Source organism: Ovis canadensis, chromosome 21 (genome assembly GCF_042477335.2).
Source record: "Ovis canadensis isolate MfBH-ARS-UI-01 breed Bighorn chromosome 21, ARS-UI_OviCan_v2, whole genome shotgun sequence".
Classification (NCBI taxonomy): domain Eukaryota; kingdom Metazoa; phylum Chordata; class Mammalia; order Artiodactyla; family Bovidae; genus Ovis; species Ovis canadensis.
In genome coordinates, this window is record NC_091265.1 from 40,606,978 (window position 1) to 40,629,222 (window position 22,245).

Here is a 22,245-nt window from a genome sequence, read left to right on the forward strand (position 1 = left end):
TTGTGAGAAACTCTGACTGAGCCAGATGACCCAGCCCCACCAACCTGATCCATACAGAGAGATGTTTGTTGTTTTAAGCTGCTAAATATGGGAGTAATTTGTTACACAGCAATAGATAACTCATGCAGAAGGATGTATCATTTCCCCCTCAAAGTCCAACCTAATGTGACTATAGCATTGTGCGGCAGAAAAAGCATGGGTTTTAGAACCAGATAAAAAACAGGGTTCCAGTTCTTTTGTAGAGTAAGTTACTTATCATCACTCAGCCTCAGTTTTCTCCCTAGAAATGAGAGAACTATCCACCTTCCACCTCTTAGAGATGCTGTGATTACACGGGAGGAAGTGACATCTCAGTGTAGGGTCTGGCACACAGGTAAGTACTTAAATGCCTAGCTCCCATCCCACCCATGTGACAAAGTCATCTAGCTCACTGTGGCTTTTAAATATGCTCATTATATCTCCTGGATAACATCAGAGTATACTGTGTAGCCAGGGGGTGCAATTTTTTTTTTACATTTTAAATTGGAGTACAGTTGCTTTACAATGTTGTGTTTGTTTCTGCTGCACAGCAAAGTGAATCAGTTATACATATACCTATATCCCTTCTTTTTTAGAGTTCCTTCTCATTTAGGTCGACAGAGCACTGGATAGAGTTCCCTGAAGTTTACAGCAGGTTCTCACTAGTCGTCTATAGTACTCTATAAATAGTAGTGTACATATGTCAGTTCCAATCTTCCAATTCATCCCACCCTCCCTTCTTCCCCTCAGTATCCATACGTTTGCTCTCAACATCTGTGTCTCTATTATTGCTTTTCAAGTAAGTTCATCCTTACCATTTTTTTTTTAGATTCCACATGTTGTGATATTATATGATATTTTTCTCTGACTTATCTCACTCTGTATGAAGGTTTATCCACATCTCTACAAATGGTACAATTTCATTCTTTTTATGGCTGAATAATATCCCATTTTACATATGTATGGGTAGAATATCTGACATAGAAAACCTTGGAAATTCAGGATATCTGGTTGCCACACCATTGTACCAGCTCTCGTTCATTTTGACAGCTATTACAAACTGCCTACTCTCAACATGTGGATTATTTATTCCCCCCGCCCCCACCCCCGGTTGGGCCACTGCTGCGGGTTACAGTGATTTGGACATTTCATGTCACCAGCAGTTGAGCCCACTGGGTAGGATCCATTTCCCAATGACCCCACATGCCTCACTTCAAGTCAAGCCTTTACAATTCTTGTTGTTGCTGGTAAAAGTGAAGGCTGAGACATGATAACATCTCTCATTGCCTATGCTCCGCGATGGGTATCACCTGTAGTGTGGAATGGCCTCTAAGGTGAGAAGCAGGATTTGGGGTTGGAATACAGGGCTGAAACTCCAACTCTCTCACTTCTTAGCTTACAGAACACTCAGCAAGTTGTTTTCTCTGAGCCATTTATCTTTTGTTTTTTCTTCACTTATAAAATGGGAGTAAGAATATTTACCTCCTCTGGGTGATTCTGCAGATTATACTGGAGCATTTGGGAAAAGCATCTGGCAATTTGTAGGTACTCAATACATTAAAAAAAAAAAAAAACAACTTTCCAGGGGCTTCCCTGGTGGCTCAGTGGTAAGAATCCGCCTGCCAGTGCAAGAGACATAGGTTCAGTCCCTGGTCCGGGAAGACCCCACATGCCATGGAGCAACTAGGCCCATGTGCCACAACTACTGAGCCTGTGCCCTAGAGCTTGTGCTCCGCCGCGAGAGAAGCCACGAGAAGCCTGCACACTGCAACAGAGAGCAGCCCCCGCTCCAGAGGAAAGTCCATGCAACAACAAAGGCCCAGCACAGCCAAAGATAATACAGGAATAAAACTACTGAAAAGAAATCTTTCCTGTGCCAAGGGGTCCACTGGGGGGAGGGTGGGGCAGCTGCATACTGATAGGGCTTGCCTCAAAGTGTAGTGTAGGACCCGAGTGTGAGCATCACCCAGGGGCCTGTTCGAAACTGAGAATCACAGGCCTCACCCTGGACCTGCTGAATCAGGATCTGCATTTCCACAAGGTCCTCAGTGACTCAATGCTTGCGAGGAACCCGAAGTCCTGCATTGCTAATAAGCTCCATGGAAGAAATAACTGAGGTGAGGAACTGAGAAGAGGCAGGACATTGATGACACAGCAGCAAAGACGGGTTTGCAGACTTGGGAGCTCTTCCTGTGTTTGTTGCATCACGACCTCTCCCTGGCATGAAACTGAATGCTGATGAGGATGTTATCCAGCACAGAAAAGTCAAACCACTCATCTGAATAAATAAGCATCAATTTTATTGAATCATGAATAACTTAAGACTGGTACAATCATCAGCTTTATTCTCTATGACGTGGGGCATGATCTCCGGCAGATCATTGGCAAATCCAAAAACCTCATGATAAATGAAAATTAAATAGGGAGGGAGGGAAGAAGGGAGGAAGGAAACATACCGTACACAAAATACTCAATTCCTAGTTTTCTCTTTAAAAATGGCTAGAAAAAATTCATCAAAATGCAGCACTTTAATCAATTATTTACAATTTCTATGTTACAATGAAAAAATGTACATCTTATAGAACATATTTCATAAACTGCTCCACTGGAAACAACTAGATCAAAACAGCAAACCTTTCATTTCATATCCACAAAGTTGGATTATTTTCTTTTCTTTTGAAGTAGATTCGCCACGATCAAATCCGAATACACAGAATTTTGAAGTTTAAGCATCAACAATAAAATTAAAAAATGTCCCCAAGATTACAACAAAGATCTAGGTAAGTCTCGTTCCGCGTCCCACCCCCCTCCTTAAATTAAAAGGAATTCCCATCTCATTTATGGCCTGTAAAATTCTTGGCAGTTTGGGAAGAAAACTTTTGGCTTCCATCGGTAACTCAACACAAATGTTGCATAGAATTTCATAATTTTCAAAATTAGCCTAACTGTAGAAAAAGGCAAAAATGGAAGCATTTCGGACAGAGCTCTACATGAGCACGAAGTCACTTTGTCAAAGGTGAGCGACACCAAAGGAAAGCAGGACCAAAGTAAGACGTGTGCGTATCAGACAACCCTGCTTCCCGAAGCATTAGCAGAGACACTGCGCTGTGAATCGTGCAAGGCTCCGCTCCTTGACACTGCCATGCGGTTGCCAGGCAGCACCAGGGACAGAGGTCTCGGCGCTGGGCCTGGCCCTCGTAGGAGGGAAGTCTGTGGGATCGGGCAAGAAAGAAAGAGTGAAGAGGGAGTCATCAAAAGAAACGTTTCAAAGGATACTGGCAGGTGTCTACTCACCAGGTGACTGGGAAAACTGCCCACGAGGAGGAGGAGTCCACTGTGCCTCCTCCCCAAATTCACAGTATGAGCGTATAAGGTCATCGCCGGGAGACAAGACTGAGGAGGACTGTTCAGGTTTACACAGAAGGCTCAGGGTGGTGGCCCCGAGGTCACAGGCTAAAATACATGCTTTGAACATTTTATGGAAAACAAAACAGAGTTAAGACACACTCACACACCCAGATGACTCAGGAAGGCTTAGCAGAACACCATCTGCTAAGATTGTTTTAAATTAAGATTAAAGAAAAGAGCATGTCGAGAGGTTGGCCATTCACCTGTTAGTGGGACACAGTTCACTTTTCATTTTAAAGAGGGAGTAAATGGTGTCATCCAAATGTCATGTGAGTGGTTTCAGGTCAAGCTCTTGTGGGAAGAAAATAACATGTGGAGAGAGGGACGTTTGGAAACAGAAATGATAAAAAAAAAAAAAGGAGTAAAAACCCTGATCATTAACAGAGATATCCCCCTGGGGGTCTGATAAAAATAAAACACAAACGAATGATTCAAAGACTGACCACACTCTGTAGAGAGAATATCAGCACGTTGAAGACACGCACCAGCAGAGCACGACTCGGCAATGTCACGTAACATTGCAACTTTTTGCCTTTTCCTGCACACGACAGACTGCTGTCTAGTCAGGGTGTTAGCTGATAAGAACCTAAAAAAAAATGATTTTTTTTTCTTTTTCATTTTCCATAGTCACACATCCACACGAAAGAGTCTTTCAGATGAGAGAAGTCACATTAACTGAGTTCTCCTGGTGAGTACATGACTTGTTAGCCCTGTTTGCTCTGATGTGGAAAACAGACCCCAGGCAGGCACAACACTCAACAATGATCACGGTGAATACAAAACCAGTAAGGCATCGCTTTGGGAAGGTCAGCACCGAAGAGGTCAGGCAAGACTCATCACTGGAGGCTGCGGCTTCTGGAAGGGGGCGGCCACCCCTACCTGTTGACTTGGGTGATGTCCCGTTGGTACTGGGGAAAGTGCAAGTGTTCAGTGAGGTGACCTCCCACCCCGGCCCTGAGGCTGGGGGCTGGCACGCTGGAGGTGTCGACATGCGTCCTGTAGCCTCAGGGACGAGGAGGAAAGGCAAGGTCCCGCTCACCCACTGCGCTGAGGATGGGGTGCTGGCCCCACCTTCAAGGGCGCAGCGACCGCAGCCCCAGCAGGAGGCGGCGAGTGTGTAGAACCGTGAAGATGGGCAACTGAAAACCAAAACTCAGCAGGACCAAACCAAAAGCTAACTCCTGCGGTTCTCACGTTCACCAAAGGATGGATTCTGACCACGAAGGGGGGGTAGGGGGAAACCTTGGAGAGGGGGGCGGGAAAAAAACCTTCAAAATCAAGAGTCAGAAAGGAAGTCGATGTCGTTTTCAAAGGAGGTGATGGGTTCGCCAAGGTAGACCAGTTCTCACTGTACACAGTGTTAGCAGGAACAAGACCGGACGCGTTTCCGTAGGAGGAGGAGGACGCGTGCAGCTCGGCCTTTACAGCTGCGACCACTCGGCCGCGCACTCTCGCCAGAGGATGAACGGGAGGCTGATGGATCTGAGAGGTGGGGGTGAGCTGGGACAGGCGGAATACCTCTCGGGTAAGAAGAGCACCATTTCGAAAACAAACAGAAGAGAAAGCACGATTTGTTTTTCCTAAGGTCTCCCTGTGATGTGGCTCTGCGGTTTGCTGAGGGCGTCCAGAGCAAGGACCCCGGCGGGCACTGGGTCTCTCTGGGGCCGGCCGAGTGGAAGGGCGTCAGCAGGGTGGAATGGCATCGGCGGGGTGGCGAGGGGATGGTGGACCCGGGCTGCTGTCTCCATTTCCAACTCTGCTTTGGTCTCTTCCATCTCCAGGCAGCTCAGGGCGAGGAGGCTGCTTGGTCTCAGAGCTTCAAGAGGGTTTGCTGTTGTTGCTGCTGTTTTTCACCCTCTTGTTTCAACGGTGATGGGCCTTTCCCGAGAAGTACCTTTCCGTGTCTTGGGGAGGTCACGGCAACAAGGCAGAACTGTAATGAAAACGGAAGATAGTGCAGTTTTCGCTGTGAAGGACGCGGGCCCGAGGCAGCCAGCAGGGGCGTCTGCACCCAGGTCAAGGCTGGAGGACGAGGAAGGGCGTGGGGCTCCCTGCAGCGCTCACGCGGAGGCCGAGGGCTGGCTCAGGAGGGCGTCTTCGGGGGGCGTGGGGGAGGCCGGTGCAGGGCGAGGAGGATGTGGGGGCTTGGACCGGGAGGAGGGCGGGCTCCGCGTGCCGGCCCCCGTCACAGAGTAGACTCCAGGGACGAGTCCAGGATGTCATCCTGGTGGCTGGTGCTGTTGGAGTCGCTGTCGTAGCTCTGGGGGCTGGAGTAGTTGGCGGCCTCCTGCAGCCTCATGAGCATGTTCATCTGGGGAAAGAGCGAGGGGTGTGAGCGGGCTCCCGGTCTGCGCAGAGCCGCCCACCTCCGGCCTCTCCGAAGCTCACGCCCCCTCCTCCAGACTCACCTTGGGGCTGTGGCCCACCATGGAGACGGTGGACAGGAGCATGGACTCTGGAGCCAGGCTTCCAGGGTTCAAATCTAGGCTCCACCACCCCTAGCTGAATGACTGAGGCACATGACTTAATCTCTATACCTCAGTTTCTTCACTGGTCACGCGTGAATAATTATACCTACTCTATCACCTTATACTGTGGATGAACAGACACAGAGAGGTCAGAAAACACAAAGTCCTCTATATTTTTACCCTTGGGAAGAGCACCTCACCCTAGTGTAGCCCTCAGCCTGGGTGAGATGCCAGCCAAGTGCCCCAGCTTCTGGAACACAAACAGCGGCACGGTTGACCTCGAGGCCCATGGCGCCCCTTCAGCAAGCGTCCAGCCTGTCTGCACCCCCGGCTCTGGCCAGAGGGCTCCCTAGAGTCACCTGCGGCTTCAGTTCCTGTCAAGGCTTCCATGGGGAGGGGGCAACAGCACCGGCTACAAGTGGAGCCTTGGAGTGCACAGAGGCCTGGATTCCGACTCAGAAGCCTTTGGGAAATTAATATATCCCATCCATCAGCTCCTTATCTATAGACTGGAGAGAACAGCAGTGCCCATCCCATCGGGCTGAAGGAACAAACGATGGGATGGGTGCTAAACCCTTACACAGGGCCTGGCACAGAGTAACTACTCAATCAATGTGATACCTCTGCTATCATCATCGTCACCACCTGTCTTAAGAGTTCAAAGGCAGTGTTCTTGTATCTCCCCTGATCCACAGTCTGTGGGTCATCTGTGTTGACGTGGAGATGGGGAACCAAAAGCAACTTTTATTTACAACTATAAATTGTGTGTATATATCTTTTATATTGGAGCTAGCAAAATTAGGAAGATAGCATCTCTGAGCTATCTTCAGATTTGCTGCAGCTGGGCATGAAATCTGGCTGCCCCCTGGCAAGCCGCCCATCAGGATGCCTAGCAGAGTATGCCTGGGTGAGCCAATCACAGAAGCACCACGGGCTGGTGTCCATCTGCATGGCCACAACCGCGACGGGGTGGAGCATGAACGTGAAGGAAAATCCTTCACAGCCAGAATTATTCATTCACTCATCAAACATCCCCTGTGTACCCACAGCATATGGTCTGGAGTGAAAACAACACAGTCCTGTCCTCCTGGAGTCCTTGGTCTCAGGAGGGCAAGAGGTCAGTAAACAAGAGGGCTATTATAGCCAAGATCTGTGGCCCTGGGCAGAGAGAACAGGACTTGGGGGAAGCACCAAGTAGCTAACATGATGTGTAGGGGTGGCCAGGCCAGCACAGATGACCTCTGGGAGCCAGAGGTTGCCAGGAGAATTCTATGTAACTATTCCAAGAACCCTGGGTCTTACCTAAATGCTTTCTGTGTTTAGTTAGTGACACAAATATTTCTGGTTAAGAAAAGACAGTCCAGGGATGAGCTGACCATTCTATCCTCTAGATATCCCAAATTCTGTTTTTATATAACTTAGAGTATATATCAGCTTGAACCCACAGAAAGAGTTCTAGGACTTTCACTTTTAAAAATGGTTCCCCCGGGCTCAGTGCTAAAGAATCTGCCTATAGTGCAGGATACTTGCAGCAGATGTGGGTTTGATCCCTGGGTTGGAAAGATCTCCTGGAGAAGGAAATGGTAACCCACTCCAGTATTCTTGCCTGGAAAATCCCAAGGATAGAGGAGCCTGGTTGGCTAAGTCCCATGGAGGTCTCTTTTCTGAGTGACTAACACAACAACAACAACATTAGAAATGGCTTTTTATAGGTTGAACCTTTCCTCTGGAAAATTACTGCTGTAAACACTGCAAATCAAGGTGTGTAGTAACACAAGCCCTAAATACATTTAAAATAAAGTCCCTCTTTAAAAAGTCTCAATAGGACCGCAGCTGCATTCCGCCAGTCAGGAGTGGCAAACAACCCTAAGGTACCTATTACGATGATTATTTTTTATCTAGCAAATCAGTTCGTCACTAGGGATAGCACAGCAAATCAGCTGTCTTTTAATTCTGCTGCCATCTCTTATGAATGTGTTTGTTCATTAGGTGGTGCAAGCCATAGTCTTTGCCGTGTTTTCCCTCTTGCCTCAGCTGCTAAGAGAGCTCAGGGCTAAATTTATAGCATGACCACGGTCACTTAACCATGCAAGGTTCTTCCACCTTCTTTTACAGGACTTCTGATATCATTAGGTCGAATCTCACAGTATACCTACGCATGGGTCTTACGTTGGCAGAGAGTACTACAATTGTAGGGTTACAGCCTCTGGCCCAGGTTCTTCTTAAAGGATCTTTATTGCTTTAGCATCCGTGGAATAAAGATGCTCAGGCAGCGTTAAGGACTTAACTCATCTCACTGGCCTTGGGACCCACACTCAGGCCCCCCTGGCCTTTCCTCTACGAGCCCCTCCTGTCCTCAGACCTCACTCTGCGCTGGATACCCTGGCTCGAACTTCTGCCCTTAGCATGCTCTGCCTCTGCTCAGTTACTAGTGGGAGGGTCTAACGGGATGGGACCAGACATTGTAAAGGTGAACTCAAAGCAGAGGGCAGAGAGTGGTGCAGGGACATTTAGGGGGGAAAACCGAATTCTTAACTTTTTATCTGAAAACTTTCATAGGGGTTAAAGGCGTAGTAAAAAACTAAAACCAAGGAAGAAAATATTGGCCAAAATGTCCCAAACCTTGGGATGGGTCTAACCTTCCTAAGCAAGACCGGGGCTCGGTCACCTCCAAATTTCCAGCATGCCCTGTGTCACACCCAATGCACAGTGAGTGCTCAGTGAGTGCCAAGCTGCCCTGGAAGCAGAGAACTCACCAGCGGGTCTCCTTCAGCGTCACTGGGGGGCATCTGCTTGCTGGCCGACCCCTCCCGAGGCATGGAGTAGCCGTCGAAGCCAACATCCTCGGGCCGGAGCTGCAGGAGAGGGGGCCACTCGTGCTGCTGTGGGCTGGCTGCCCAAGGATAGGTGTCCATCACCCACTTGGCGGGATCCTCCCAGGGGGCCCGCCTTCCATACAGCTGGAAACAGACAAAGAAAGAGCAGTCAGGAGGTGGGCCGAGACCCCTCTGCAGTCCTGGTTTTGCAGCTTTCTGAAAAGCTCTCCAAACGCAGCAATATGTTTCCCTTGATGGGGTAATTCCACTTACAGAATTCTATCCTAAGGAAATCATCCAAGGTGCTAAGACCAAAGGTGGTGTGACCCAGGAGTAAGAACACTGAAGCCAGCCTGACCTAGGTCACCTCTCCCCTCTGCCACTGGCTCACCGTGTCACCCTAAACTCTGAGCCTTGCAGATCCAACTTGAAAATCTGATTTGAAGTATTTGCCAGTTTCCATGGTATAAATACTCTCACTGTGGCCAGTCACTTATCAACATGATGTCGCTGAATGCGGAGCTTGAAAGAGGTGCTATCATCCCATGGAGGAGGCCCCCCCACCATGGCACACAAATGGGGGTGCTGGGCATCAGGACCACAGGTGGAGGCCATGATGGCCCTGGCTCAATAAGACCCCATTTCCTGAAGGAAGTCTGACTCTCAGGGGCCCTCTGCAGAGGTACTGGTCACTTTCAGAACAGGAAATTGTTAAAGAGGCTCCATGTGGGTTCTGGGATTGCAACCGTTTCTCCTCCGTCATGTATTTCTCAGAATTGTCCACGACAACCGATCTCCTCTTAAAGAAGAAATTAACACAAAATTGTGTAAGACCAGTGCCATGCCTCCAACTCCTTAAGTCAAAAATACCTAATAATACGGTGACTTCAGTGACTTCTCCTGGCAATTACAAGCAACATAGACACTCTTTACAAAAACAAAAACTTAGGCTGCACCACTTTCTAAGGCTTGGCTCAGCACATCATACAGAGAGGCCCTCTCTGTAGCCTTTCTCTTCAAGGCCACCCCCTCCACCACACCTTACAGCTCACTGTGCGCCAGGGATCGCGAGAAACACTTGACAAATATCTTGTTTTACCACCACATGACTCCGAGAGAAAGTATCACTACCCAAGCAGGCTCCAGAAGGAGAGGAGGCAGAACTGGAATCCGAGTCTGTCCAACCATGTGAACCACTGGAGCCTGAGCAAAGTTGTGCTCATAGCCAGGACACGATGTGCCCACCCAGGACAGTGCCCTCTCTGTGGCTCTGGAAGGGCACCTCCTCTGTAGGGGGCTATGGGGTACAAAGAACCAAAGCCCTCTGGACCACCATGGCTGCAGGGGGCTCGGGAGTGGAATTACATGTGGACTGCAGCCTGTCTGTCTGTCCTTCCAGGACTCCTACAGTTGAGGCAGGGGGTAGTGTGGAAGAGAGGGCCAACAGTACAGCAGAGCTGAGCTTTGACTGCTAGAACCATGTCTTTCCCAGGTCACAGGCTAACTCAGCTGGAAGGAACTGGGGTCACCTATCCCAGCCCCTTCATCTACCGGATGGAAAACTTGGGACTTAAAGAGAAGAGCCAGTTGTTAAAGGTTTCAGAGCAGAGCTGCATTCAGAGCTAGGACCCCAGCATCCTTGTCTGAGCCTTTTCTTTCTCCACCCCTCCTGATGAACTCTACTCTGAACCACTCGGGGGTATCAAGAGTCACGTGGCTCAGCCAAAACCGGCGCCGGGAGATGCAGGCCAGGTGTCTGCCTGATGAGGATACATCACCTGGGCTGGACCTGCTGTCCCTCTGGCCGTCTCACCACTACTAAGCCACCTCTGATCTCTCCGGGAAGCACCCGCCCTGCCCACACTGCAGACAGGCCTCCCCACCTCCCTTCATCCACAGCTGCCTCCACCTCCGCTCGAGACACACAGCCTCCTATGAGCTCATGGCCCTCAGACACCAGGGCCCCTCCCGTCTAGCGCCCTCCAGCCCTGTCTACTGTGAAATCTTTCTTAACCTGGGGCAGTGGTGACTCGGAGGCTGGACAATTCAGTCTGGCATTCGAAAGGCGATTCACAGTCTGTGCAGGAAGGGATCACATGAAGGTGTGTGGGTCAGGGAGGAAGGGAAATGCAAGCACTTGGGGATTTTTAGAACTGAAGAAGTCTTGGCAGATTAGAAACATTTCTGCAACTTTTAGCTTCTCCCTCCAAGGACTTTCCCTACAGAGCTCGGCTGACTTTCCCATGCCAGACAAATCAAACATCATTTCTGACAGCTCCTGCTTCTGTCTCCATCCTCCAGGATGAAGAGGAGACGCTCAGGGCTGCAGAATAACAGTCTAGAATCCAAGCTCAGCAAGTTCATAGAGAGTCTGGCCCCATGGCTTTTAAATTTTTGCTCTGCTCCCCAGACTATACTACTCGGTAGTTTGAGGAGCTTTGTAGTTCTGCACAGGCAGGCTGAAAAAACCCCTGGTCCACACATTTCAGGTCACGGTTGGGAAATTTGAGGTTTAGAGGAGGCAGGTCTACCCAGGGTCTCAGAGCAGGTTGGGTCATCTGATCAACGATCCCTGCTCTCCCCTCTTCCAGCAGGGGGACAGAGGTCTTTTGAATGACTCTGCAGGCTTTAGACACTTTGCCAAGTGTTTACATCGACAGCTCTCAAGGGGAACAGGGCTGGGGACTGAGTCATAAGACAAAAGCACTCTAGGGAGCATCTAACGTCATTTGCAAGAACAAGGAATATTTTCACAAGTCTCACCACTTGCTGTTCAAGTCCAAGTGATGAATGGCTAGGTGAGTACCATGGCAAGCAAATGATCTATCACAAAGCTCCTTGGTCCCACTGCAGAGCCCTGAGGCAGCTCTGGGAAATAGCAGACAACTGTACACACAGACAGACAGACAGACAGACAGGACATTCACTTTCCCCAAGGCAGGGAGGAGCTTGGCATGACTGCTGGGTCAGGAACAGAAACTGAAACCTCAGCCACTGACTCTGATTTATGACTCTCTGGATGCACATGTTTATCACACACGAGGGCATCAAGGTACAGATTGTGCAAGAACCTCCAAGTAATCGTGCACGCATGAGCACATGCGTGTGCACGCTCACACACAAATTTTACTGGGAGAAAAGCAGGAGTCAAAACCTGCAATGATATCTGGTATCCACTAGGGGGCAATGCCGTATCTCCTCTAGGCAAGGCAGTGCCCACTGAGGGGCTGACTGAAAGTCCATGGTGAGACCTGATTGCAGTGGGGTCTCTGTGTTGTCTACCACCACCGGCAGTCCTGCCTAAGCCCAATCTGGGGACTTCACCCCTTCTCAGCATATGACCTTGGCCAAGTGCTTGCCTGCTTTGAACCACAGTGCACTTACCTCACAGAGTCAGGGAGGAGTAAATGGCCCACCAGTGCCCAGCACACAGTAAGCATGGCACTCCAGGTAACAAGCAGAGTGGGGAGTTTTGAATTTTTTTTTAATAGGACAATCTTTTTGCAAATGAAATCTTACGTATAACTTCATGCTATGAAACATAATACTTGGTTCCCTGAGCCACCTGAAGCATCTAAGGTATAGAGCAGGGGGTCTTAGGACAGCCTGGAAAATCTTGGAAGTAACTGAGAAGTTAGCTATAGGCTATGATGCTGACTCATCCACACCCCAGCAAGTGAACTGGGGAAGGGTCAAAAACTCCCGTGAGCCTTGGTTTCCTGTCTATGAGGTGCACACTGGGCTGTGAGAACTAAATGGGATTATGTCTATTGGGCCCCTGGCACAGTGTCTGGCAGGCAACAGCCATTCAAGAAATCTCAGCAAACTTTCCTTCAGAACTGGAGACACGAAGAACAATCCCAGGTTCCTCGTGAACCTGCAGATTCTATGGGGTCTCCTGGACTAAAGAACGGCACGAAGTCACAGTTTTGGGGCAAGAGGGCTCACTTTTGAGCAACGTAGTAATGCTAACTTTGGCTGCCTCCCCTAGTTGTGTCCATGTTCTTGTAAGACTGTCCTTCAAACGACCTCAACAGCATAAGCAGCAGATGACTTCTCTTGCCTCACAGGGAACAGGCGAGTCTCCTGAGGTGGTGGCATGTTTCTATTCCTTGTCCTAAATAGGCTCGTTCACAGACACCCCAAAGCCCTTTCACCTGCAGACTCTTTGATCTTTGTAGGAAAGAAAACGACTGCCCTTATAACCAACTCATCAGCAACCTTTCCAGGATAGGCAGGAAAGATCTCACTGTGCTTTTATAGCCGTGCCCACAAGGCCTTCTTTGAAGCTGAGGTCCAAGCGGCAAGGCATTAGCACCATCCAGCCGTGGTGAGGACCAACGAGGGGCCTCTACCTTATAGCTCGCGGCTGGAGCACCGACCAAGCTTCCGCCTCCCCGTTAGCGCCTCTTTTGGCAGGAAACCTTTATTCAACAGCTCCCATGAGTTTTTCCAAGCACACAGAGGATATATTTGGGTAAAGAGCAAAGGGGAGAAGTAGGTGGTGAGGCAAAAATAGAAGCAAACTGCTTCTTCCTCTCCTGCAGTTCCTTCTGCTTCTTTCCAGCAATGTGAGTTTCCCAGAGGTGCCTGCCTACTACAGTCCCTGGAAGCCCCTGATGGGAACAGGGAGAGGCTTCTGAAAAAGACTTCAAGATTCTATCAGGGGCGGGGAATACTTCCACTGGCCCCCAAAAACAGGAGTGACAGGGTGGCTGTTTGGGTTTGCGGTCCTAACAAATCCATTTGAGTAAAGAATACATGATGGTTACTTAACCCAGGGCAGTGAATTTATCTACCTAGAGAGATTCCACTGCAGAGCTCTGAAGTCTTACTCTTTTTTTTCCTCATAAAATCCACCTTCAACAAAATAGAAATGCTGCCATCAATGGGAGAAATAGCTGAAGGCAATACAAACTTTCAGTTGTGAAGTAAATAAGTCTAGTCAATAATATGGTAATAACTCCGCCATAGTGACAGATGGTGATGAGATTTACCATGGTATAATTTCATAATGCATACAAATATCAAATCACTGTACTGTATACTTGAAATGAATATAGCATACATCAATTACAATTTAACAAAAATATAAAATGCTGCCATTGATTAATGATCTTCAAATACTGGAAACTGATTTGGGACTGGTTAAGGGACTGCCTCATTTCTTGCCCCTCTCTGCCTTCACAATCACTTGTGGCTTGAATTTGTAGCCTACATGCTCCAGGCCAATGAAATACCCATGACCAGAGGCACACCATCTTCTTTTTGGAGCTCTGGTTGTCCTGAGTGTCTCTGGAGACCATCAGTGCTGTTACGCATTACAGGGATACAATGACAGGCTCAGCTGAATATACGCAAATGACAAATCCCACTGAAGTGTGCCATCACCCATATGCATGCAGGTGTGCAAGTCCTATGTGTACCATTGCACACGTACATGTGGGTGTGCACACAGCACCATCCCCTGAAACGGGTCCTTTAACAGCAGCATGCGCCTCCCACTGCCCAGGACCAAGCAAACACAGCACTTAGAAACCCAGCTGCTAAGCTGGTTTCCAGATTATTCAGCTGTGTATGACACCTGCTAATTCCTCAGAGTGGTCCTGAAAGCTGACAACCTTCTCAGGCTACCTCCAGACTCAACAATACAACTACTGCAAACTCCGATTTACTGCTAAGCCCCTAGCATTAACCCCTGGGCTGAGTGAGAAGTGCAGGGTCCGGGCTTTCCAGCTGCAGCCGGGGAGGAAGGATAGACAGTCACATGGGCACCAGAGTCATCTATCTCTGAGGGGTCCTGGGGTCGGGCAGAGAAATGCCAAATCCTAGATTCTTAAAGTTTCACTTCCTGACCTTGGGGCAAGTCACTTATTCACTCTGAGTCATAATTTTCTCTTAAAAACTAGAGATTAAAAAACAAAACAAAACAAAAAACCTCTGGCCAAGCCTCATTATAAATGCTGAGCCTGAACCAAATAGCAGACACAAGACTACTTAAGCAAACTGGGAAGTGCGACCTATTTCATTTCTTGTGCACTCATGATGCTGAGCACTTGCTGGCCGTGACGTTGCTGAAGCCTGGCAACACTCTTTGTGGAGGGGTGTGATGGCTCTCTCTTCCGTGGATGAGGGCACTGTGGCCCAGAGAGGCTGGATGTCTTGCTTAGGGTCACACAACTAACAGTGGCAGAGCCAGGATTTGCAGCCCAGTACGTTCTACGCAGGGCTAAAGGATGGCCTTACAGGTGAGAAGCTGCCACCTCACCTCAGTCAGTTTTGGTCGGGGGGAGGGGGGGGGATAAAGACAAGAGTGTTGGTCACGAGAACAGTCCCTGGAGCTGAGGAGGTCAGCGGGCGGTGTGCTCTCACCTGGAGTCCTTCTCTGACGGCTTCCAGGAGGTAGGGGATGATTGAGTAGTTCCACAGGTCGGTGAACCACACCCTGGAGCCATCCACGTCAATGGGACACGACAGGAAGAGCCGGGGGCCTGGGGACCACAGGGACTATCAGTCCAATTGAAATGGATGGGGAGCAGGAGAAGCCAGCCCAAGCACCCCTCACAGGAGGGACCCTGCATTTCCTGAGTGGCAGCAGAAATACCAGCTGCCACGTGGTGGGCCCTTGGGCTCTCTAACCCTACCCTGGGATCTCGCGCCTGGTGGGAATCACCCCAAGGGAAGGGGAGACTTTCTGGAGAAATATGGTCACTGTGGTATTGTCTAACCTTTGAAAATGGAAGCACAGCAGATGTCCATGAGAATAGGAATGATTGAGGAAGTGATGGCATACCCACATCTGACTCTATCACAAAAGAATTATTTCATCTAATTATTTTGGAGAGCAACAAAGAATACTCATGAGACAACGTGAAATGGAAAATGAAAAGAATGTACTGTATGTACACTGTGATTGCAACTACATAAAACATGTACGGACACAGACAGAAAAAATGAGCTCAAATTACGAGGATTATATCAGGATGGTGGGATGACCAGTGTTTTTTTTTTTTTTTCCCTTTTCTCTGAAGCCTAAGCTTCAGGAATGTTAATAACATTAATCATAAAGCAAAGCCAATCGTACTGGGTGGTTTCCATCTGGGGGAGCCCCGGGGTGGGGCCCCTCACCTAGCCTAAAAGTTTACACCAGCCTAGAGCTGGACACTTCTCTCTGCCTCTCATCAGTGCAGAGAGCTGGGCGAGAGAGAAGGGTGGAGACACAGTCCACCACAGTCACAGGGTGACTTGACAGTTTAGGGTCTGTCTAGACTGTGGCTATCCTATGTCCCCTTCTCCATCTGTGTGGCCGGTGCAGCGGCCAGCTGCCAGGGCCCAGGGCCAGCCATCCGAGGAGGCCAGGGCTCCAAGAGAAGCAGCTCCGGCCCCAGCCTGCCCGCCTGCCCGCCCCCTACCTATGGTGACGTCCGAGGAGCTGTGTGCCTCCAGGAAGCGGTTGAGGTGATGCCAGACCTTGGGAATCCAGTCGATGATTTTCACCAGCTCCAGGTTCCGCATCCGCCCACCGATCTCCGTCTCCATGAGCTTCCGCCGCAGGAACCGGCCCAGGAAACCCTTCACGGGCTCCGTGTGGTTGGCACAAAGCACCCACCTGGAAGGAGTCACAAATTTCCCACGACAAAGCCCAGGGTCAACTTCATGAATCAAAGCTCGTTAGAGCTGGAAGGTGAATATGCTAATAGTGAAATTGGACTCTTCTGAACACTGCACATATACATTTTTATTTTTAGTTTATTTTTTAATTGAAGGATAATTGCCTTACAGAATTTTGTTGTTTTCTGCCAATTATCAACATGGATCAGCCCATAGGTATATACCCATGTCCCCTCCCTCCTGAACCTCCCTCCCATATGTCACACAGCTCCGGGTTGAGTTTCCTGAGCCATACAGTAAATTCCCACTGGCTCTCCAGTTTACATATGGTAATGTTAAGTTTCCATGTTACTCTCTTCATACCTCTCACCATCTCTGAGGCATGTGGGATCTTAGTTCCCTAACTAAGGATTGAACCCATGTCCCCAGCATTGAAAGTGCAAAATCTTAAGCACTGAACCACCAGGGAAGTCCCCATTGTATGTACAGTAACTCACAATTCCTCACAGCAACCCCATGCTACAGATATGACCACTACCCATTTTACAGATAGAAATTCCAAGGCACAGACGGAAAATCTCACTTGTCCAAGATCAAACCGCTAGTCAACAATCTTAGAGGAAGAGCTAAAACCTTTAGACACTTAGCTAGCTGCGTCCTGTGCTGTGCCAGGCCCTGTGCTGGGCTGTGGGGCTGTAAGCAATGACAGAGACACGGTCCCTGTTCCCCAGGAGCTCACAGTCTAGCGGAGGAGGGGGATAAAAGAAATGAGACCTGACGAAACCTGGGTAGTCAGGGAAGGCTCCTCAGAGGAAGGGACGTCTGAGCTGAGACCAGAGGGGGCGGATGGAACAGCTCCATGAGGCAAAGCAGAAACAGGAGGAGGAGCAGGCGTTGGGGTGGTGGGGGGCGGGGAAGGTGGGTGGAGTGCACGCTGCAGCATCGGCAGGGGCGTGAGCAACGGCACGGGGCGTCTGGGAAAACTGCCAGAGGTGCAGTGTACCCAGAGTTTAGACTTGACCTGCCAACCAAAGGGGCCTGGATTTTGTTCTGGGGGGCCATTCAAGGACTTCTTGCATTAGGGTTTAGGGTCAGGTTTGAATTCTAGAATGCTCACTCTGGCTGTCACTGATATAGGGGATGGCCTGCAGGTGGCCCAAGGTCCAGGTAGGCATACTTGTTAGAAAATGACTGAAACAGCGTTCTGGGAGATGTGTGGCAGCGGGAGGGGAAGGAGGAGGGGCAGGGGGGGAAGAGAATTATCTCGAGGGACCTTCAAGAGAATGGACCAGGATGTCCTGGATGCAGAGATAAGCCAGATCCTAGTGACCCGAAGGAGTTGGCATTTCTCAGATAATCACAGTTCAGCTCTACTTTCAACAGAGATGCCAGCAGGGTGGCCGTGAAAACGATCTGGAGGAGGCGGTCTCATCCCGGGTGACAACTGTTCAACCTTATCTAAGGGTCCAGGCAGGAGGGGAGTGTATGGAGCCAGCTAGGTGTCAGGGCAAAGGGCACTGTGCAGCGGCAAAGGCAAGCAGCCACAGCTGAGCGTAACAGACCTCCCACCCTGCAGCAGTGGGGCAGCTCAGGACCAGGCTGGGGCAAAGGCTTCCCAGCAGCTGGAGCCTGAAGGCCAGAGACCCCGCCCAGTGGGGACACTCTAAGGAGCTCTCACTGCTCTGTGTCACTTGGGGCAGAGAGATGAGCCACTGGTGACATGCAGTCCATCTGCCTACAGCCCCTGAGTAGAGCTGTCTCCCAGGCACCAACCGCTACCCCAGGACATAGCATCCAAGAGACCTGGGCTCTGCCACTGACTGGCTGTGTGACCTCAACAAGTCACCTAATCTCCCCATTTGTAAACTTAGAAGGGTAAATTTAATGACTTGAGGCTTTTGTGAGAGTCAAGTGAACTAAGCTGGGAAAAATGAGCATAGTTCCAGGCATTGAACAAGTACTCAAAAAGGGACACCTTACCTGAAGTTGTGATGAAGCTGCAGGTTGGGAGTAGAAGAGGTAGCCTGGTTCATCGTGCCAATTATGTAAGGGCTGTGGGGGAAATGAAGGATGACAGAGCTGGAGAAGAGGGTCCCCGTGCACCTAAGCACATGGCTACTGGCTGGGGTCAGCCCCTCCCACAAGCCCCGCCCCACGCCACGCGCATGCGCTGCTCTTCAGGGGGCCAAGACGTCCGGAGCCGCCTTTACCATTTGTGGTCCTTGCAGTTGAGGAGCCCGTTGAAGATCTCGCCCAGGGAGCTGACGTGATGCAGATTGTCGAGGATGATGACAAGAGGCATGTCCGCGGCGTTGTTCTCGCTGGCACACTGGTCGGCGAGGTTGGACAGGTACTGGCGCAATTCCTGTGGAACCCAAGGGAGTTGGGGGGAAGGAGCCCATGAACACCCCCAGGAAGATGCTCATGCTCAGGGCATCACCTGGGCTGGTACCGGCAGAGGGGCGCTTCCTGAGGCCACTCGCGGATCATGTGCTGACCCCCTAGGCGCTTCAAGGCCTCAGTCTGGGTGCAGAGGAGTGCAGGCTGGGGAAGTCTCGGCTCTGCCTTCTGGAATTCTCCAGGCAACAGGAAACCCAGCAAGAGCAGGCACTGTGAGGGTGCCCAGGCATGGTTCTGTACACGATTGATCACTCTCTGGAAGTGCTGCCCCTTTTCTCGATATTTCTTACTATACCAACCTCCCAGGAAGCTCCTGAGGGTAGGTGCCTCATACATCTCTGTGTATCCACAGCACCACCTGAGAGCCGCTTACAAGCCCTTGACAAATCAGCACAGCAAAGGATGCCCCCTGCCATGACCTGCTAATTAGTGCTGGGGCAGACAGACAATGAACAGGTGCAGAGGCGGCGATCTCCGTGCACAGCGGGTCTTGAAAGGTCTGGGTGAAAGGATATGGTTTGGTCTTCACTGTGAAGAATGGGCAGGGCAGTGTCTGGAGCTGGGAGTAGAACACAGCCCAGCTCGGCTAGAGCAAGGGGCACATCAGAAAAGGAAGAAAAAGAACGTGCAATGGGGAAAGGCTGAAACGGTGAGCTAAGGACCAGCCACTGAAACCAGAACCACTATCTGATGGTATTAGCGTTACAGTGACAATGGGCGTGACCCGGCGCCAGGCATGGCTTGGGGCCTCACACAAACAGACTCCTGTGGGTGGGTGCTGTGACCATCTCTGTGCTACAGATGAGAAGCTGAGGCATCCCTCAGTCAAGTGACCCGCCTGAGACAGCACAGAGGGTGGGTGCAGGGCTGGCCTCCCTTTTAAGTCAAAATGCGGCTTTTAGCAATAGAAGGAGCCCAGTTTTTAAAGTTTCTAGCTATTTTCCCTTCTTTTAGCTTTTCCCCATCATGGGTCCTCGGCTTCAGGTGCCTGACAAGGACAGGGCTCCTGAGGCTAGGAGCCCTCCCTCCCTTATTCTGGTTTACCAGGTATAGCTGGGGACTGCCTGAAGGGAGACAGTGGATGCTGAAATCAAGCCTGGCCTGACAGCCCCAGCCATGTGCCTGGGATCTTCTCTCTCGCTGGTCCCAGGAGAGGGTGCCTTCCCTGAGCTTATTCTCAGAGGGTCTTGGTTCAGGGGGCTCTGACCACTTCTCTTAGTCCTGCCCTTGTATCCACGCCACTTTGGGAACTTGAGAATGGCATGGAGTCCCAGCCCCACACAACCCACTGAAACAGAATGTCTGGGCATTGCATCTTCAAGGATGCCAAGTGATTCTTAAAGTGGAAGAGTCACTTCCAATTCACCTTTGATCCCCCAGCCCCTCTGCACAGAGGCAGTTGGAATGAAACATCCAGCAACAACCTCTGCACGGATAATGAACAGGGTTGAGAAGACACCTCACAACCCTAAGCTGGGTCTAAGGCAGACTGTCCAAGCACTTCCACTGCTCCCCGAGAGGCAGAACCAAGCCTATTTGTTGACTCTGGGGTTTAAGACATCGACTTGAGCTCCAGTCCACTGCTCAGTACCACGAGTAGCCTTAAGTACTTGGCCATCGGCCTCAAGCCCCAGTTTCCTCCTCTGTAAAATGGGATCATGACAACTACTTCCTTGAAGGTCCTGCTGTGAGGAGACCCCTTACAGGGGCAAGCCATCTGTAAATGACAGCTGTTGTTCGTATTGTTATTGTTGATCCACAAAAGGAGGTTTCAGTTTGGAAAAACAGGAGAATCTAGTAGGCATGTGATGAATTCTTGGTAAACTGAAATGGAAGCATCTGGGTTAAAGACCTTAAAGAACTACCAGCTTTGAGCATCATGCCCAACTCAGCAGGGAAGTAAGAAATAGACTATTGGGTTGGGCAAAAAACTCATTCAGGTTTTTCCGTAAAACCCAAAATGTACAGAAAACCCATAAATTCATACAGAAAACCTGAATGAATTTTTTGGCCAACCCAATACACTGATTTGGGACTTCTCGCTGGCGAGTCTGGGGTCAGAGCCTTCCTTTCCGCTGGGTCCATTCTGCCCTCCTTCCCCAGGCTTTTATAACCAGCAAAGGTGAGCACTGTAGGAAACGCTGCTTTGCCATCAGGCTGGTGGTGGCCTCAGTAGTTCTGAAAGGGCTAAGCAGCAGCCTCCAAACGCCCTCCTCACCTTGCTGGACTTGTGGTCCACATTGAAGGTGGCGATGACCCCATCGGTCAGCTCCCGCCCCTCCCGGAGCACCAGGTACTCTGAGAGCCGGTTGGCCAGGTAGGTTTTCCCGGTGCCGCTGGGCCCCGAGAGGATGATCCGCCGGTGCTCCGCCAGCAGGGACACATAGCGCTGCAGGATGGGCTTGGGAATCAGGGACTCGAACACCAGCGAGTCCAGGCTGTTTTCCGCGAGCCCTGTGTTTGAGAGAGACAGGAAGTGTTCACAGCCTGGCAGAGCGGGTGGCACTCCAAAACCCCGGGCTATCCCTTTTCTGGGCAGCCCCCTCATCAGAGACCCCCGCCCACCCAGGGACACTGCAGGCTTCCTGCTCACCAGCAGCCTGTACTCTGGCCCCTGGCGGGGCTGATGGTTCCAGACTCAGGTTTGCCTTTCGTATCTGGACACTTGGTTCTCATCTGTCCTCTGCAGAATTCCTAAGATGCTGGGCTTGGGTTGTTTGTTGGGATTTACCATTAGCGGTGGGGCTCACTCTGATCTACTGTGAATCTCCCATGTCTACCTGGACCCTTGGGCTGCCTCTTCACCCGGTTTCTTTCCTGCTGCCCACACTGAGATACACCACGAAGGTATCAACACTTTTATTAAAATGAGGAAAAATGCAAGCAGGGACCATTTGATTTGGGGATGGAAATACTGGCAGACCTACTCTGAGCCTCTCCCACAACATGAGGATCATTTTTCCCCCTCCTCTCTTGGAACAACTTCATTACTTAGGGCTGTTGGCTTTCTAAGAGCTGTTTTCTTGATATTATTCTCAAGAGAGGACCCAGCCAAGGTTACTTCTCCGGAACCAAAGGTTAATTCTATTAAAAAAGCACCTCAACTTTCAATGGCTGAGTCGAAGATCTCTCTTGGTAAATGTCGCATTGCGCTTGAAAATATGTCGGTTATTTTCAACTATCTTTTGATACTGATTCCTAACATAATTCTACAGGGATTATATAATTCTACAAGAGAACAGACTCTGTATGATTTCAATACCTTTAGACCATGACACTTTTGCATCCTGTTTTATATGTCCCTAGATATGTTCAATTGTTTCCTGGTTTACAGTTTATGGGAACTTGAATAGAATTTATATCTTGCTGCTGTGTGAAAACTGTATAAATCTTAATTATGTTGAATTGGTTCATAGTGCTTTTCAGGTCTACTCTATCCTTCTGCTTTTCTGCCTATTCATTCTATTAATTTTTGAAAGTTTGATATTGAAACTCCAACTAAAAATCTCAATTTATCTGATTAA

At 49.8% G+C, this 22,245-nt stretch overlaps 1 protein-coding gene across 7 annotated transcripts in view; it reads right to left on the bottom strand.

Annotated features, from left to right (window-relative positions):
- Nucleotides 1-2,297: 2,297 nt before the first annotated feature.
- Nucleotides 2,298-22,245, bottom strand: part of NAV2 (neuron navigator 2) — a 426,264-nt gene continuing 406,316 nt past the window's right edge. For all 7 annotated transcript variants that reach the window (XM_069565338.1, XM_069565336.1, XM_069565339.1 and 4 more), the window contains 7 exons: nucleotides 20,940-21,175; nucleotides 18,532-18,686; nucleotides 18,302-18,373; nucleotides 16,123-16,319; nucleotides 15,083-15,201; nucleotides 8,651-8,854; nucleotides 2,298-5,737 (listed from right to left, as the gene is read on the bottom strand). In XM_069565338.1, the coding sequence (XP_069421439.1) occupies nucleotides 5,612-5,737; nucleotides 8,651-8,854; nucleotides 15,083-15,201; nucleotides 16,123-16,319; nucleotides 18,302-18,373; nucleotides 18,532-18,686; nucleotides 20,940-21,175 (1,109 nt within the window). In that variant the 3' untranslated portion in view covers nucleotides 2,298-5,611. The remainder of the gene's footprint in view (nucleotides 5,738-8,650; nucleotides 8,855-15,082; nucleotides 15,202-16,122; nucleotides 16,320-18,301; nucleotides 18,374-18,531; nucleotides 18,687-20,939; nucleotides 21,176-22,245) is intronic.